Source organism: Anopheles nili, chromosome 2 (genome assembly GCF_943737925.1).
Source record: "Anopheles nili chromosome 2, idAnoNiliSN_F5_01, whole genome shotgun sequence".
Classification (NCBI taxonomy): domain Eukaryota; kingdom Metazoa; phylum Arthropoda; class Insecta; order Diptera; family Culicidae; genus Anopheles; species Anopheles nili.
The window spans coordinates 32639198-32655513 of NC_071291.1; the positions used below are offsets into that span (position 1 = coordinate 32639198).

The window sequence follows — 16316 nt, forward strand, 5'->3', positions numbered from 1 at the left end:
GATTTTGAACGTCAAAAGCGGCAAATATGATGTCGTGAGTAACAAGAGATCATGCGTCGAGGAGGTTGCGTGTACCAGCTGGATTATCACACAGAATTTAATGGATTTCCCCTCCTAATGTTATCAGTACATATCGTCTCTCTTTCCGGCGCATGATAATCAGTATCCCATTTCATTCGCTCTCGTTTGCTATCGATCACATCGTTCTACGCACACTGTAGGATGTTGTTGAGCGTCTTATCCTACTGGTCATAACTCGGTCACAGTATTTTGACGGTCGTAAAAAATATGCTCAATAATATGGATAACTGTTATTTAAGTAACAGACCATTGGCTGCACTATGGAGTGAAGCGTGCTAGTTGGTCACCGTGTTCGATAAACCCACTATTTTCATATAGTTTTGTCGTAAAAAGATGCTCAATGATATGGGGAGCAGAGGTTAAAGTAACATAATTTTATCGAACACAGTTTGCTGCTTTGTTTTATATCAAAAAAGGATTTAATTTATGCAGTTTAATAATTTGTTACAACCAGTAAAATACTGCGACCGAATTATGACCAGTAAGATACGACGCTCAACAACATCCTACAATGTGCGTAGAACGATGCGATCGATAGCAAACGAAAGTAAACGAGATGGGATGCTGATTATCATGCGCCAGAAAGATCGACGATATGTACTGATAACAAAAAGAGGGGAAATGTTCGGACCGAAATCCAGCTGGTTCACGCAACCTCCTCGACGCATGATCTCTTGTTAGTCACGACATCAAATTTGTCGCTTTTCGCGTTCAAAATCCGTCCTCGAAATCCTCCCGATTGTGCGTCACGTGGAATTTGTCGTGGTGGCTTATCGATACAATTTTGTGGAATCCACATGTGCCAGAAACATGCGCAACGACGCTAGATTTGGCACTGCTGATAAAAATCGTGCGCCATGGGCTTAAACATTAGTATTTCGGACAACAGGAGCAACACGTGAGCGCAACAAGGACAAGCTACTATATTTTGTACCAGGCGTGCTTCGGAGGAGGCCATTGTCTGCACTATGGAGTAATGCGTGCTAGTTAGACACCGTGTTTGACCATCCCGCTATTTCATATAGTTTTGTAATAAAAAGATGCTCAATAATATTGGGAGCAGAGGTTTAATAAACAGAAATTTATCGCACACAGTTTTCTGCTTTGTTTTGTAGCCAAAAAGGATTTAATGTATGCTGCCACATTATTTATTTTAATCAGCAAAATACTGTGACCGAATTATGACCAGTAAGGAACTGCTCAACAAGATCTTACAGTGTGCGTAGAATAGCGGGATCGATAGCAAAGGATTGCAAACGAGATGGGATGCTGATTATCATGTGCCAGAAAGAACGACGATATGTACTGATAACATTGGGAGGGGAAAATCCATTAAATCTAGTGTGGTAATCCGGTTGGAAGCTGTATCCTCCTCGACGCATTATTTCCTGTTACTCGCAATATCAAATTTGTCGCTTTTGGCGTGCAAAATCCGTCGTCGAAATTCTCCCGATTGCCGCGTGCGCCACGTAATCTGAAATTCACGTGCGCAGAAACTACGCGCAACGACACCAGATTCGGCACTGCTGATAAAAATCGTGCGCCATGGGCTTAAAGATTACTATTTCCGATAGCAGAAGCAGCACGTGAGTGCAACAAGGACAAAGGTACTATATTTTGTACCAGGCGAGCGTAGGAGGTGACCATTGGCTGCACTATGGAGTGATGCGTGCTAGTTGGTCACCGTGTTCGATAAACCCACGATTTTCATATAGTTTTGTGGTAAAAAGATGCTCAATGATATGGAGAACAGTGGTTTTAGCAACAGAAATTTTTCGCATACCTTTTTCTGCTTTGTTTTGTATCAAAGAAGGATTTAATGTATGCAGCCGGATAATTTATTACGAACGGCAAATTGCTGCGACCGAATTATGACCAGTAAGATATGACGCTCAATAAGATCCTACAGTGTGCTTAGAACGTTGTGATCGATAGCAAACGAGAGCGAATGAGATGGAATGCTGATTATCATGCGCCGGAAAGATCGACGATATGTACTGATAACATTAGGAGGGGAATTCCATTACATTTGGTAACCCTTGAGTGACAAGTGATGTTCGAAATGGATTTCAGCTGGTACATGCATCCTCTTCGACGCATGATCTCTCGGTACTAGCGAATTCAAACTTGCCGATTTTGGCGTTCAAAATCCGTTGTCGAATCGATGCCGCTTAGCGACGAGAGCCATGTGGGCTTGATTTTTGTGCATTTGTTGCAACTCCGCCGGCGTTTGGCATGACTGAAAACTATCAGATAAACGGATTCGTGTGCCTTTTGAGGGAGGTTTGGAAAGGTTTTATTGTACTTTAACCCCTTCACAGATTGATTAAATTTTATTCTTCCTCATTTGCTTTGTGCACTCTTATTTCTTCACTTTTTATGAGTATGCATAGATTCTCCATGAATATATTGTGTTGCGATTCTTTACTTTTATGTTTACATCGTAAAATTATTATAAATTATAGAATATTATAGTATAGTAATTATAGAATAAGAATGAATCAAGCATGTATTTATGAACTAGTAAATTACTTTTGAGAACAATACGGCTAGGTCGTCATTAAAATATAAAAAAATTGAAATTTTTAACTCAAGTTGTTCGTGCAGAAGCAAGTGTGGTAAAAAGCTACGCAAAGAAACTAAACATAATAAATAAAACTCTGAATAGAACTCCTTGCTCCGGACAAAAGAAAACTACGATGAAATTTACATTATGTTATAATTAAGAATTTATTGATATTGAAAACAATCAAGCAGTTTTTAAGATTTTAGCCAATTACCATCTTTTTATTCAGCTAAAAACATAAATGTTAAGCAAAACTTTGGTTAGCTATTTACTTGTCTGTTTTTCAGCTGATTTAGGTACAAGGGTTTTGGTATAAGTTAAAAAAAACATGAAAGCAATGCGACTACTTTTCTATATCACAGGAATTCGCTACCTCAAAAAAGAGTTGTTTTCTGTAGCTCTCCATTCAAAATGCTACCCTGTGGAAAAACTCTCGCCAAAAAAAGGGGCAACGGACCCCGGGCGGGAAAATTATGTGCCCTTCCTTACGACCCGCTTTCAGCGAACGAACCCGAAATTCACTTTGCCAGCAGGCTAAAGTGTCAGTTTTATTCCATCAAATTCTCCGCCCGGCTTGTCAAGGGTGCAGTAAAAGGGACCTAGTGAAAAGCAAGTCTACCAAAGCAAGTCGGGCAAACGCGCTCCGGTGCATCTGCCAAACGAGCCCCGTTCGCCAGGCGACTCTTGCCAGCCAAAAGATGAAGGCAATCCGCGTAGAGTGGACCGGATTCGCGCCGATTTCACGAGCCCCCAAAGCCGTGACAATTCGAGCGGAGCTGGAAAGGGCTGGAACCTTACGCGACGCGGTTGCGGTCTCAGTCGAATGGATGCGATAAGGCAAGCAGAAGGTCAACCGATGTTCCCGGAAACAGGAAAAACAACCCCCCTCCGTTTTCTTTCACTGCGAAGATAATCCGAGTTTGCTTTTTTGTTTGTTGAGCAAAGTCGTTGCTCTTGTCCGTGTGGGTGTGTGCGTGTCCTTTTCACGCGGGAAATGAAACCATCCCGGGAGCGCGTATCGTTCGCGAACCATGCGTGCGAATGCGTTTAATACCGTCGTCATTGTTTGTTCTTGCCCGGGATTTTCCTGTTTTTTTCCTGTGGGTCACCATCCGCTGTGGCCCTTTTCGGAATGGTGGCAATTTCGGTGAGTGTGTGTGTGTTTTTGTCTTTTTTTGTCGCCCGCCTTACCACGGGCGCGTATCTCTTAAAATGGCATTTTCTTCATTTTTCATCGATGCACCCAACGGACCGTGAAAAAGGCCTATACGATGGGCGCAAGATGGGTCGACAAAAACATCCTGTTCCCCCCCCCCCCTCCACCCCTCTCTATACTCCTCCATGCCCTAAGACCCTTACCGCCCTTAAAGCATCCCCGCGTGCCATCCGCGGAACCGAGGAAAATCAATTCGGATATAAGTGGGAATAAAATAAATAGGTCATCGCCAGGCCTCGGCGCTTGTACATAAGCCCGCACAAACCGCCGGGCCGCCGGGTCACCGGGAAACCGGGAGCCTTCCCCGACGCACACAGGCACACTCGAAAAACCCAGCGCCCCACGTTGAGAGCGCGCCCACCCAAATGAGCGCCGGGAGAATGAACTTTCTCCACGCGCAGCATTATGCTGGGTTGAAAGCAGGGCGAAGAAGCTACGTGGAGCGGTTTGTGGGCTGATATGTATGTGTGTGTGTGTGTTTGTGTGTATGCTAGAGTAGAATAAATTCCATTAGAATGGTCTGCCGAAAGGAGGCAGCTCTGGCAGCCCGTCGAGTGCTGGCTCGAGGCCCTTCTCGGCCCTTTCGGATGATTCGAGTAGGTGCGTGCTTCTTTTTTTTTCCTTCTGCGGCATCATTTTCCAGCCTCGGAAGCTCAACAGCATCGAAGGATACGCGCATTTCGCCTCGCCTCGCCCACAGTGTGCCCCGGTAACAGGTTGGTTATAAAGCGCTGCGTAACGGCCCATTTCATTTATCTCTTCCCAATACACAGCCCGCAAGCCGTACCGTCAGGGGAATTTTCCGCTGAGGCCGCGTTCCGAGAATTGGGCCCACAAAACACGTACGCGAGGTGCCCATAATTACAGCGCCCGCGTGTGTGATCGCGAATGTCACGGGCTGGAAAAGGGTTTCAAGGGTCCCCCGTATTTGGTACGGGAGGGCCGTCCGATAAATGAAAAATCGGCATGAAAAGTCAATTTTGCCGGAAGGCATCTAGCGCCACGTTACGGCTTTACAGCTTTTTGCCGAACAATGGAAATTCCACACACTACGGCTACGGCTGTGTCCTTTCGAAGTGTCCTGATTTTTGTTTTGGTTATGGCCAGCATTAAACCAGGACCCTCATTCCCAGGACAAGTCGCAAGTGTTGCGACACGCTTTTGACGTACCAAAATGTAGCCGTCAAACGGCATTACTTTCGCGCTGGCTAAAAGCTTTGGCGCTGTAACGTCGTACATTTTGTGTTTAATGTTTACGGTGATGTGACATGCGGGCATCCATGTGGAAAATGGATATGCGTTTCTTTGCTTAGAAGGCTTTTGCCAGTGTATGAATCGACCGCACGTATTTTTTCAGCTAAAACGCAAGTATTCATTGCATTAAAATATGGTTCCACAAAGCCTTAGAAGATGTTTGCACATTTCACTAAGGGTAGCTTCGGCCCTTTACTGATTTCCAACCATTGTTGATATTATCTTAAGCATCGTGTTTCCTTTTTGCTAGCCATGCAGCTGTAGAAGCGGATTCTTGGCGGGAGTAGCAAGGTATTTGGGATGTATTGCGGGATCGGCATAGCAGCCTGCATCCTTAACTTAAATGTTTATGATATTTTCTCACGTTTAAGAGTAAGCAATAATAAAAGCGTTTTTCATCCCAAACAGCGCCAACAAGAGAAAATTCTGAAGTAGTATTAAGAGCTTTCTACGTATCTGTACGTCCTTACGTTACTGAGTTGTCCTTTACAGATAATATGCACAGTTTTTTTCCTATTAATGATAAGAACAATCGAAGGAATGTATGTTGTAATATGTACAGTTATAGAAAAATGAAAACATTAAGCTAAAACACCATAAAATGATCGTAACAGCTACGCTCCATTGTGCGAAAGGAAACCCATACAACTTTTTTACCTCTCACCGTAATAGATTTTCCTTTCTTTTTGTTGTTTCTCGAGATGCGTCAACAACACATCCTATTGTACTTCAACTGCGTGTCCTTCAACAACGCAAAAGAACACTCCGCTGGCGAGCTGCTTTTGTTACGACAGCTTGCCTTCGTGGATCGTTTGTCGCTACGAACGGCGACGAGCCAGTTGAAAATTGGCGAGTCGAGATTTAGGAAACAAATCCCACCGGCTCCGGTTGAGTGCAACAAACTACCGTTTTACCGATCCACTCTTTAATCCCGCCCGATCCACCCGGGAACACTCGATCCAGTGGTCCATTCCACACGGCCACGGCGTGCCAGCTTAATTTCATTTTCCAGCGAGCCAGGGACAGCGAGCCGTGCAAAACCATTGTCGCACCAATCGGACAATGGTTTACGGATTTACGTGCCGCACCGGCGAGTTCGAGTCGCCATCCATAAACGGCTCACGTACGCATCCCCGGCAGCTCGGTTCGGTGTTGCCCGTACTCAGGATGGTTTTGCGCCGAAACGTGACCAAATGTACCCGCGCGACCGGAGGACGGCACGGCTGAACCGGGGATGGGTCAATCTCCGGGTTGTACCATGGAAACCGGTCCAAAACGGTGGAAAACGGATGGGAGCGCGAGATTAGCAGCCTCAACACGTTTTTCAACCCCATACCCACTTCGGCGAGAGAGAGAGAGAGAGAGAGAAATTGGGAGATTTTTCAAACACTTCCCAAGTGCATATCCGTGCCCGTACCCGGCGGATCTGTGCTTCCTCGGAGCAGCCGTACCCGGGCCCGTCTGCAGACGCAGCAGCAGTGTACGCCCGGTCGAGCGGTTGAACCCATAAATTTTCCAGCCTAGACGGCCGAGACAGGCGAACCGAGACGCGAAAAACCAGGCCAAACGCACACACACACACACACACACACACACAGCAACCTGCGCGTTGTGTGGGTCAGTCGACCAGCTCGTTCGGCTGAAACCGGTGTCGGTTGCAGTCTGTATGCGTTCGGAAAATATGCACATCGTCCGTGGCACAGCTGAACCACGACAACCGAGGCGTGTTCGGTGGGATAAATTTTCCCCTAAGTTTTCCCCACGCTTGGAGGGGAAAAATACACGACCATCGCAGCGAGATGTTTACACCTAATGTTCGAAAGCACGAACAGGCGTCGAGCGTGGTACCATCGAACCGAAAGCTCGAACCCTTTTTCGTGGCCGTGGCGAGGTGCTTCCTGTTTCAGCGAATGGAAATCACTTCCTATCCGGTTCCGATTCGGCACAACCACCACGCACGGAGCAGCACTTCCGGGAGAGGAAATACAAAAAAAAATAGGGGGGAAAATGAGCGCGGGTCAGGTTTTTGACCCGTTTTTCTGTTTTGCCCTGACCCGCCGGTGGGGTTTTCTCAAAACACGAACCAAACGTATGGCATGGCTTAGGTGTTCGCTTTCGCTGTCTGTTTCGCTTAATTTCGCAACCATGGCCAAGTGGAAGCTGACATCGCTTTCAAACGGTTCATATTCCTGGAATACGCCCAGCCACTGGAATCTGCTTATTGAGGTTCAGTGATTGGTTTTTGTTATTGTTTGCTCGGTCCAAGATATCCTCTTTGAATCTATCGGAACAACGTTGTAAGAGTAATTACATAGATTCTTGTTTTTTTTCATTTTTTCCGTGCTGTTAATCAAAGTTCCTGTGAATGCTTCGTTCATTTCTTGTACTAGATGCAACTGAAAGGATTCTTCGAAAGAAAAAAACCCCAAAGGATATGTAATTGATATTGCACTCTCCAATCGAATGCTGGTGACCATGGGACATTACACATAACTAACCGATGTGCAATGTTGCTTGTGATGCAATTTATCCCAATTAGTGAGCAATACATTCCAACAAGTCAATATACATCTTTCCAGTAAATTTAATCATTGATACCCATGATTGAACTTCGAGGGTCAATTTAAACGAAATATGTTTTACGTTAAGATTAACTAGGATTATACGACGATGAACTTTCAGTTGCAAATCAAAACAAAATGCTTTGTCTCTGAATACGATGAAGCGAAGCTCATGCAACTCCATCAACGGAGTAAAACAAATGAACTCCGCAAGTATGCCCTTCTGTTATTTAAGCAGAAAATTTTCAAGAAATGTCAGATGCTTTGATGTTTTCTATTTTCTGTAAAACTGACTGGTTGGCTACTGCGAGGTGGTTGTCGGGAAATTTGTTTTAGGAATATCTGCTCATAGGTTGCATTTTTTCTGAACGATCTGCGTCCGTGAGCTCCGGTTTATAAAAAAGCTTTCGATGCAACATTTCCGCTATTTAAAGAAGTTTGTTCGTAACATCAACTAGCACACCTGCTAGCATTTCAGTCGATCTGCGTTCATGAGCTTGGATCTGTAATAGGCTTTGGTGGAAAAACTTCGATTTTATTTCATTTTTTCCGACAAAAATAACAGGGCATCATACATGGTTATTGTTTTTCTACCAAACATCTCTACCGTCCAAACCGTATTCGCCAGATTTGAATTTAAAGAAGCTTTCGTGGAAAAAACGACATTTTTTGATTGTTTTTCTCTCCCAAAAATACGAAGAGAGCATACAAGCTTCTTACGATCAATCCGTGTTCACGAGCTTGACATTTCAAGCAGTTTTCGTGGGAAAACTAATGAAATTTCTACAAATTGCTCTAGAACGCAATGCGAGGTAGCAACTCTTTCGATCAAACCCTGTTCACAAACTTGTTATTTTTCAATCAAAACTTGAAAATTTCTCCAAAATTCATCTGCACACCGAATACATTTGTTGAGAGATACCATCTCTTTCGATCGTTGCGTGTTTAAGTGCTTGGGTTCGTGAGAATTTTCTAACATTGCTGCAAAATTCCCGGTAAATGTGACAGAAGAGCATAACTACCTATACATTCAGCCTCAATAGCAAACATGGTTCAGGGTTTGACGATGGAAATTTTCATGCATTTTCTGCACCCACTCACGTGTGGTTTCGAACGTGGATTGCGATATGTTCTTTGTTTTTTTTTTTGCAAACACCCCCAAATCACCCAATATTAATAGTTTCCCAAGTTTGCACTGGAGGCGATTACAAACGATCGTTATCGCCACCTAATCCGTCGCAAATGAGTTTACACGAAATGCGCCACACGGCGAGCGGTTGCGATGAGGTAAAGAACGCCAACGTGAACGGCGCTTTTGTTCCTCCATATTTCCGCCATTTTTTCTGCCCGTCCCATTCGCCATTGTAACCGGTGTCGCAAGTGTGTCAAGATGCGGGCTCACTCGTGCGGTCGTGCGGCACATTCAACGCGTCCTCGCCGCAATTGGTGGCCAAGTTTAATTTCTCCCAAGCCCCACTCAAGGATGCACTCGGAAAGCGCTCATCCTTCGACAGCGGAAGGACACATATGTACGGCACAAGCTGATGGAGAACTCGAGCTCTCGAGAAATTGAAAGAATGCCTCGTCCTACGGGTGAACGATTCGGTTAGCTGTTCGATTTATGACCTCCCACCACACTTCACGTTTCTCGATTATCCTTCGCCGTACAGCGACGGCTCCTTATCAAAGCGACGCTCGGTTTAGTCGTAGCTTCCATCGCCGTCAAAAAGATTTCCCCCCTGGCGGTTTGGTGCATTTGCTGCTTGCCCCGGTGCAAGCGGCTTGTCGTCATCATTACCACGCACACACGCTCCGTGCTGCCGGCAGATTATCAGACGTCCCTAGGGTCCTGCATCGGCAAATGCTCGGCAAATATGCGACCCGGGGCTCTTAATAGAACCGCCACCATGGGAATCGGGTCGGGTGCATCGCTCAAGGTCACACTTGGATGCTGTGGACTTGGAAGACGTGGACGATTCATCAACTCCACCCGGTGAGGTTTTGAGGCTGTGGATGGTGTACACGACTGCATAAGACGCATGTGTGGGAGAGTGCACACGGGCCGGAAAGCATTAAGCTTTAATCCGCACTGGAAAGCCGACGTCCCGAGAGGGCCATGGTTTTTGCGGGAGGGGGCAAACATCGCCGGAAGGAGAGCAAATCGGGACGAGAAAACAAACACACACACAATCGCCATAAAAGCTTCGGTGAAGGTATTGCGCTTTAGCTAACGATGTTGAATTTAAACGACTTGCTGAAGGTGTTTTGGAAAAATAGCTGCAACGTATCGGTGGAATTGAAGAAAACGTGGACCTTCCGCGGTTCAATTTCTCTAAAGCCATGGGATAAAAGAAAAACCCTCAGGATATCAGGAGTGCAGGAAAAACGCCATGCTTAAAAGCGATTGCTAGCTATCCAAAAACCTTCGCAATGCAACTGCGACGATGTCGAGAGAAATGGAACAGCAGAAAAAAGAACAAACGTTCGAATGAACGTAATTTGATTAAATCCCATCATTTGCTAATATGCAGCGGAGATGCACCCCTTGAAATGCGGCCGTTTTCATTGCCTCCCATCACCCACCAGGGTCGCGACCTTTTAAGAGGGTGAAAAGAGAAGCGTGGATGGTGGTTTACAACAAAAAAATGCCACCCAAAATGACCTTCTTCCGGTGCTACCTACTCACGGGCGTTACATAAAATAAGTGGCCGGGAATTGTTCTAATTGGAATTGATTATCCTTGAGCAGGGTTGCTCTTAGCGCTCCCGAAAAACGAGGTGGCCTCGCGGACAGGTGGCTAAGCACAGATCCCGCCCGGACGGGCGCACCCGGAGGGAGGTCGGAAAAATGTAATGAATATTCATGGCCCACCCTAGAAGTCGTGCCATGAGGTGCTGCAGGAAGGAGAAATTCCCAAGGCCGACATGGGACGACAACGGCCTTTCCGGTCACCTTTATGGGCATTTCCCTCCGAAACGGCGCACGAATTCCTTGCGTTTGGTCGTGTGTAGTCGCTATTTTATTTGGGCCCATTTTTCTGGCACACAAAAGAAGTGCCTTTACAGCGCAGATGATGATTTTATGCCAACCGGGGTTGAGCTTTTCCCAACGCTTCGACGTCCAGGGACCATGGCGTGCGGCAGGAGATGTTTTTTCTGAGGCAACTGGCGAGATGGCGAAACTTACTTTAATCATCATAACAATCGAGCTCAATTTTGGAAGTGCACTGGCGGGGCTGTAGTTGAAGAAATGACGGCTTCTCCCATAAATGTGCGCTTTTTAAGGAAAAACGTCTAGTCGACCATACCATTGATTGGCCAATTCAGTAAGCTTCATTCATTGTTTCCCTTTTGCTGTGGCGATGCTTTGCTCATCCTGGAATCACTGACATGCGATGGAGATGAATTACTAAAACTAAAAACGATTCAAAAGCAATGCTTCACCACAAGGAGCCCTTGAATTTGAGCCAATAGAAAATTAGTACATAGTTCCGTGAAAAAGTTCACTTGTTTATTTGTGCGACCAAGTGCACCAAGCAACCAACACAACTGCCGCCCAAATCGTGCTTTAATCGCGACGGCAAAAAGCTGCCATCCCTAGCCGTACGATTCTCGGTATCCTCCGCCAGCGCAGGAAAAACGAAACATCGCAACAACTGCGAACATCCGGCTCCTGCAAGCTGCAAACTCAAACCCTCGCGGCGCTGGTTTCAGAAAGAAAAAATGTAACACCAAAAGGGCAAGCCTAAACGCCACCGGCAGGCTTTTCCCTCCTGGGCAGCGCGAATGCAGCGGTTCCATCCGGATGGTTCATAATAAGCGCTGCCGCAGAAATCCGCCATGGCGGATGACGGAAACAATTTTCTCAAGAACCATCCATCCGCACGGACGACACCCAACACGCGCCAGTTCCATCGCGCGGATTGATAAGTCCGGTAACCGGGGAAACCGGGCCGCATTCGGGTCGGGTCTCCGGGTCCAAGGGCCATCCAGCAGCGTGCTAGAAAGCGTTCCAGATCACTCCGCAGGGCGCTCCATAAACGATGCAGGACCACGTCCCGTACGTGAGCGAAACAATAGAAGCGGGCGCTCCTTATCCTTGAAGATGTAATCGCATCTCGTCCGCTCCTTTACCAGGCAAGGCGGTGCCGGCGAGAAGGTCCGGTTGCATTGTGCATGCGCCGCTCGGCCTGTAAACGCCATTAATTTAATGCCCTACGAGCCTACACGTGCCCAGCGGAGAACGGAAGCACCAGCACGACGACCATAATGGGACGATTTTGTATGGAGACGCCATGGTCGCGAGAAAAGGACGATAATTGTAATTGCTGCACTTTTGCGCGTGTAAAATTTAATTTATTGTCAACCGGCAGCGCCGGATTGATTAATCACCTTCTTGGGTGTCTTCAGATGGACTCCCTTCGGGGTGGGCCGCCTTTTGGAGACCAAGCAACAAGTTGGCCCACATTCTCGCCGGTGAGCCTACTGCGATTCGGTCACATTTATCCGCCTACTGTGCTACCTAGCCTATGGTTGAGTTTTCCATTGTGTTTTTGTTCGTGAACAACGTGCGAGCGGCAAACAATGGGGCGGATATTTTGCCCGAAAAAGACTGGGCCGACTGGGAACAGGGTACGCTCGGTGTAATTTGCGTAAAAGCAGTCGCCATTGGGTGTGCAAGGATATGCGCTTGGAAATAGGACCATCTCTGGGGACTTTTTAGATTGGTGTAGCGCGGGAATTCACCACAACACGGTTGAGCTTCTGGTGCTGGATGAGCCGGGAAAGTTTGCATCGATTTGCCTCCAAGCACATCTCGAGCTGTAATTAAAACACACCGAGTGAAGCATGTTCGAGAAATGGGCTTTACCGGAGCTATGCAGACGTTTCGAGAAACCGAAAGTAGCCGTTGTCAGCGAAAACGACCCCGTTTGGTGTGTTTACGCGCGGAACCTCAAGCACATCAACCGGCAGCACAATACTTGACAGAGTTTTCGGATGTGTTCCGGTGTCCTGCGGGACTCATGATGCACCGAGCGACCGCGACTTTTCGCAGCTTTTCCGTTGCATCCGAGTGCGCTAATGAGATCTCGGCCCACTCGAGCTAGGCAATGGTGGATGGGCGTGCAAAAGCGAATCGCACGAATGCACGGTGCAGCTGAGTGCATGGATGCACCACGCTACGGTGGCTTCATGGACCCGCGTAACCCCGTGACATTTTCCCGACGACGCCTCAGCTCTCAGCCCAGGTCAAGGGCAACCCGTACAGATCAACCTTTTTGAACTTTGAATTGCTTCTACCTGCCTGGCCGCTTTTGCTGAATTCTGGTTTTCAGCATGGTTTCCATCGTACCGTCGGTGGTGCTTTGTGGGCTCGTAAAGGTCAGAAGATGCAGTTATGTAATCGTTGAGAGTTTCCCGGTTCAGGTTCACGATTCGCGCGAAATCGTTCCTGCGTTCTTGCGCTCCGGGTTGCGTGGTTTTTTTTTTGTAAATATTTGCACTCTCTCTCGCTCTCGCTCTCTCGCTCTTTCTCAAACTCATACATGCGGTGTTCATATTTACCCTTTCCAAGCACCTTTATGGGTTTTAGGGAGGTACGGAAATAAATTTAGAACCACCACCATCAATAGCAACACCAACACCCGTGCTAATGAAACCATAACCGACTTCGCACATCTCGGTCCGTTCCGGGAGCTGTTCCAGCGATGTTTCGAAACCATTATAAGCGCTGCCGGAAACGATACGAATGTCTTATCAAACTCTCGCTCGATGGTGACGCTTGTCACAGTCCTTTACCGCACGCATTTCTAACGTGTTTCTTCCATCCTTCTTTTGCTGTTCTTCCCCAGCGTGGGTGCTCGGATGGTTGATGTGCAAAACCGTACCGTACATACAAGGCGTTTCCGTGGCCGCATCCGTCTACAGTTTGATAGCCGTTTCGCTGGATCGGTAAGTAGCCGCATCGTCATATCGTCGCTATCCGTCAGCCACCAGGCTGCTCCATCGTGCTCCGTAGCGTCGTCCCGGTGCAACGCCAGGTGACAATCGGACACGAGATAAGGCAGTCTCGTGGATGGTGGGGTGGGGGGCCAACATTTCGAAAATTGATTCCATACTCGGGAAGGGAGATGGGTCAAAACCCCCCAAGGAAGGGACGCGCAGTCAAAGGCGCACTGACACACAAACAGAAGAAGCTCGCTTCCGGAATGTATCGAACGAATTATCGCCACTCGGATGCGCCGAGATGAATGCTAATTCGATGGTGCTCGATTCCGACGAAACCAACCGACCGGATGTAACATCACTGCCTTTGCGAAACAATCGAGATCTCACCGGGGTTTTCAGGGCGGTGGGAAGCAGACAGGCGAGTGCTTCTGCTTCAGCGCACCAGATATCATACATATTCATTTCATGGAAACGTATTTTCGCCATAACGGGTAGGCATAATAGAGGGAGAGAGCCATCAACAATATTACCTACCGGTGCTATCAAATTTAGGCACCTAAAGCCACCCCGTGGCACGGTTAGGCGCAGCAATCGTGCATTGCTCAACGTTCCGTTGCCAGGCAACGCTAGCAGGTCGGATGAACTCGTCGGGTCCGTAACGGTATCGTTGACTGCTGGAAAATGCAACTCTCGTTTATCGGGGGTAAATATGCATTTGCAGGCCGCAATTCATTTTCAGGTGGTGTGAGCACGCATTTGGTGCGATTAAGAAAAAAAAGGGATGCCCAACGTTGCCCCACCAACCCCAGCACCATTTGAGTGCGTTTACTAACGCCCTAGTGAATTGCTGCATTTTTTCTATTTTTTATTTCATTAGAAATGTGTACAGTTTTTTGTTTAGTTAGTTAAATTTATTTCCAATTGCGTAGATTTCAATTTAACAATTGTTGAATGTAAAGTAGTACTAATGAGTTCAACTAAATCATCTTTCCTCATTGAATGAATTACAGTAATTGTAGCTATCGTGGCTAATGAAACAAATGTGTTCGTGATTCGACATCGAGTGTGTCCTTATTTTATGCTTTTGAGGGAAAAATGTAACTGGAATTGGAAAAAACCCGCAACTCAGAGCGATTTAAGCCTAATGTTTTATAGTATTTTCCAGTTTTACTCTAACTTAAGAACTAAGAATGAACATAGAAAAACTATAAGATATGGAACTATTAGATATTGGAACTATAAGATATGGAAGATTTCTTATCAAAGGATAATTACTGGCTTTACATATACCATCATACATTACTTTATATTTCTACATGATTTGCTAAATTCTGTGTATCTTCTAGATGTAATCCTTATGTAATCCAAGTTTGTATGCCAAGGAGAGACTTTTAGCGATGCTTTTAAAAGTTTGTTTTGAGTTCTTTGTAATTTTTCCTTGAGAAAATTGACGCAGTAGTTTCAAACGGGTGAAGCGTATGTAAAAACGGGTCTTACTAGTGCTTTATACATTAGTGATTTGTATTTTTTTAATTAAGCTTGGATTTTCTATTTAAGAAGGAATAGAGAATTTTTTCACACTTAATAATAAGCTACTCAATATGTGTTTTGAATGTCAGCCTTTTTTCGAGGAATAAACCCAGATATTCAATAGAGTTTTCGAAGGAATGTTTCCATGGAATGTTTTCCACAATTAAACTTCTGTGAGGAAGCTTTCGAGGGCTAGTTCGTCTTGAGAAGAAAATTGCTTAAGATTTAGAGCCGTTTAGTTTTAGCTTCCAATCTTTAAAGTATTTGGTGTATTTCTTAAGGGTTTCTTAAGGGTTTTATTTTTGTTTTTTAATGATTTTTAAATGAGCATTTCTAGATGATGTTGAGAAGCCATTCCAAGTTTGTACAGTGTTTCTATGCGGTAATGCGACGCGGTGTGACACAGCTGATAGTAGCCTGCAAGAATAGCTTAAAGAACGGAGTGCAATCAATTGTCGAATTGTTGACTCGTCTAGCGAAGCCTTGCCGTTAATATGCACTGCTACGCGGAACTATCCTACATAAATTGGCAACATTTGCTTGCATCCGATCCGATTCCGATCCGACGCATCACAACGGTTAGCCATTATTGCGCCCCGTGGAACGATCCGAGGCCGATGCATCGATCACCTTCCTAAACAATGGGTTAGGTTTCACCCAAACAGGTGAGCACGTGAGGAGTTCGCTTTCCCATCTGTCGACAGCTCGGCACCGGCAGCTAACTCACGCCGTCACATGGGACGCTTCGCTGACCTATTTGCCTTCCACTTACTAAATTATGCTTTATTTGTGTAATTGCGGTGCCGATACTCGTGCCCTCGCACCAGTGCGCACGAATGCGTGAGAGGGATGCGTGCATTGTCGGGCTTGTAATCGATTACGGCGAACCAATTACACGGTTGATTGCACCTGGGCGTTGATTAACGGGTACTATGGGCCGTGGGGTGGCCGCTTGTCTTTGATTGAAGCAAGTTAAGCTATCATTTTTGACAGATCCGTCATGCATGCATCATAACACTGCACTTACACTTTAAAAGCGGCCATAAACGACCTCCCAAAATGCACCCGTAAATAGGCCTAGCTGCAACATGAAAAGGGGTTTGGAAAATGCTTTGTTTCAATGTCGAAAAAGGAAAAAAACAGAAAGCACCCGATTGACG

The 16316-nt window shown here is 46.1% G+C and overlaps 1 protein-coding gene across 1 annotated transcript in view; it reads left to right on the forward strand.

Moving 5' to 3' along the window:
* LOC128721994 (neuropeptide SIFamide receptor-like) overlaps positions 1 to 16316 on the forward strand; it is a 71474-nt gene that overhangs the window by 23812 nt on the left and 31346 nt on the right. The window contains exon 3 of the mRNA XM_053815805.1: positions 13530 to 13629. Coding sequence (XP_053671780.1) covers positions 13530 to 13629 — 100 coding nt within the window. The remainder of the gene's footprint in view (positions 1 to 13529; positions 13630 to 16316) is intronic.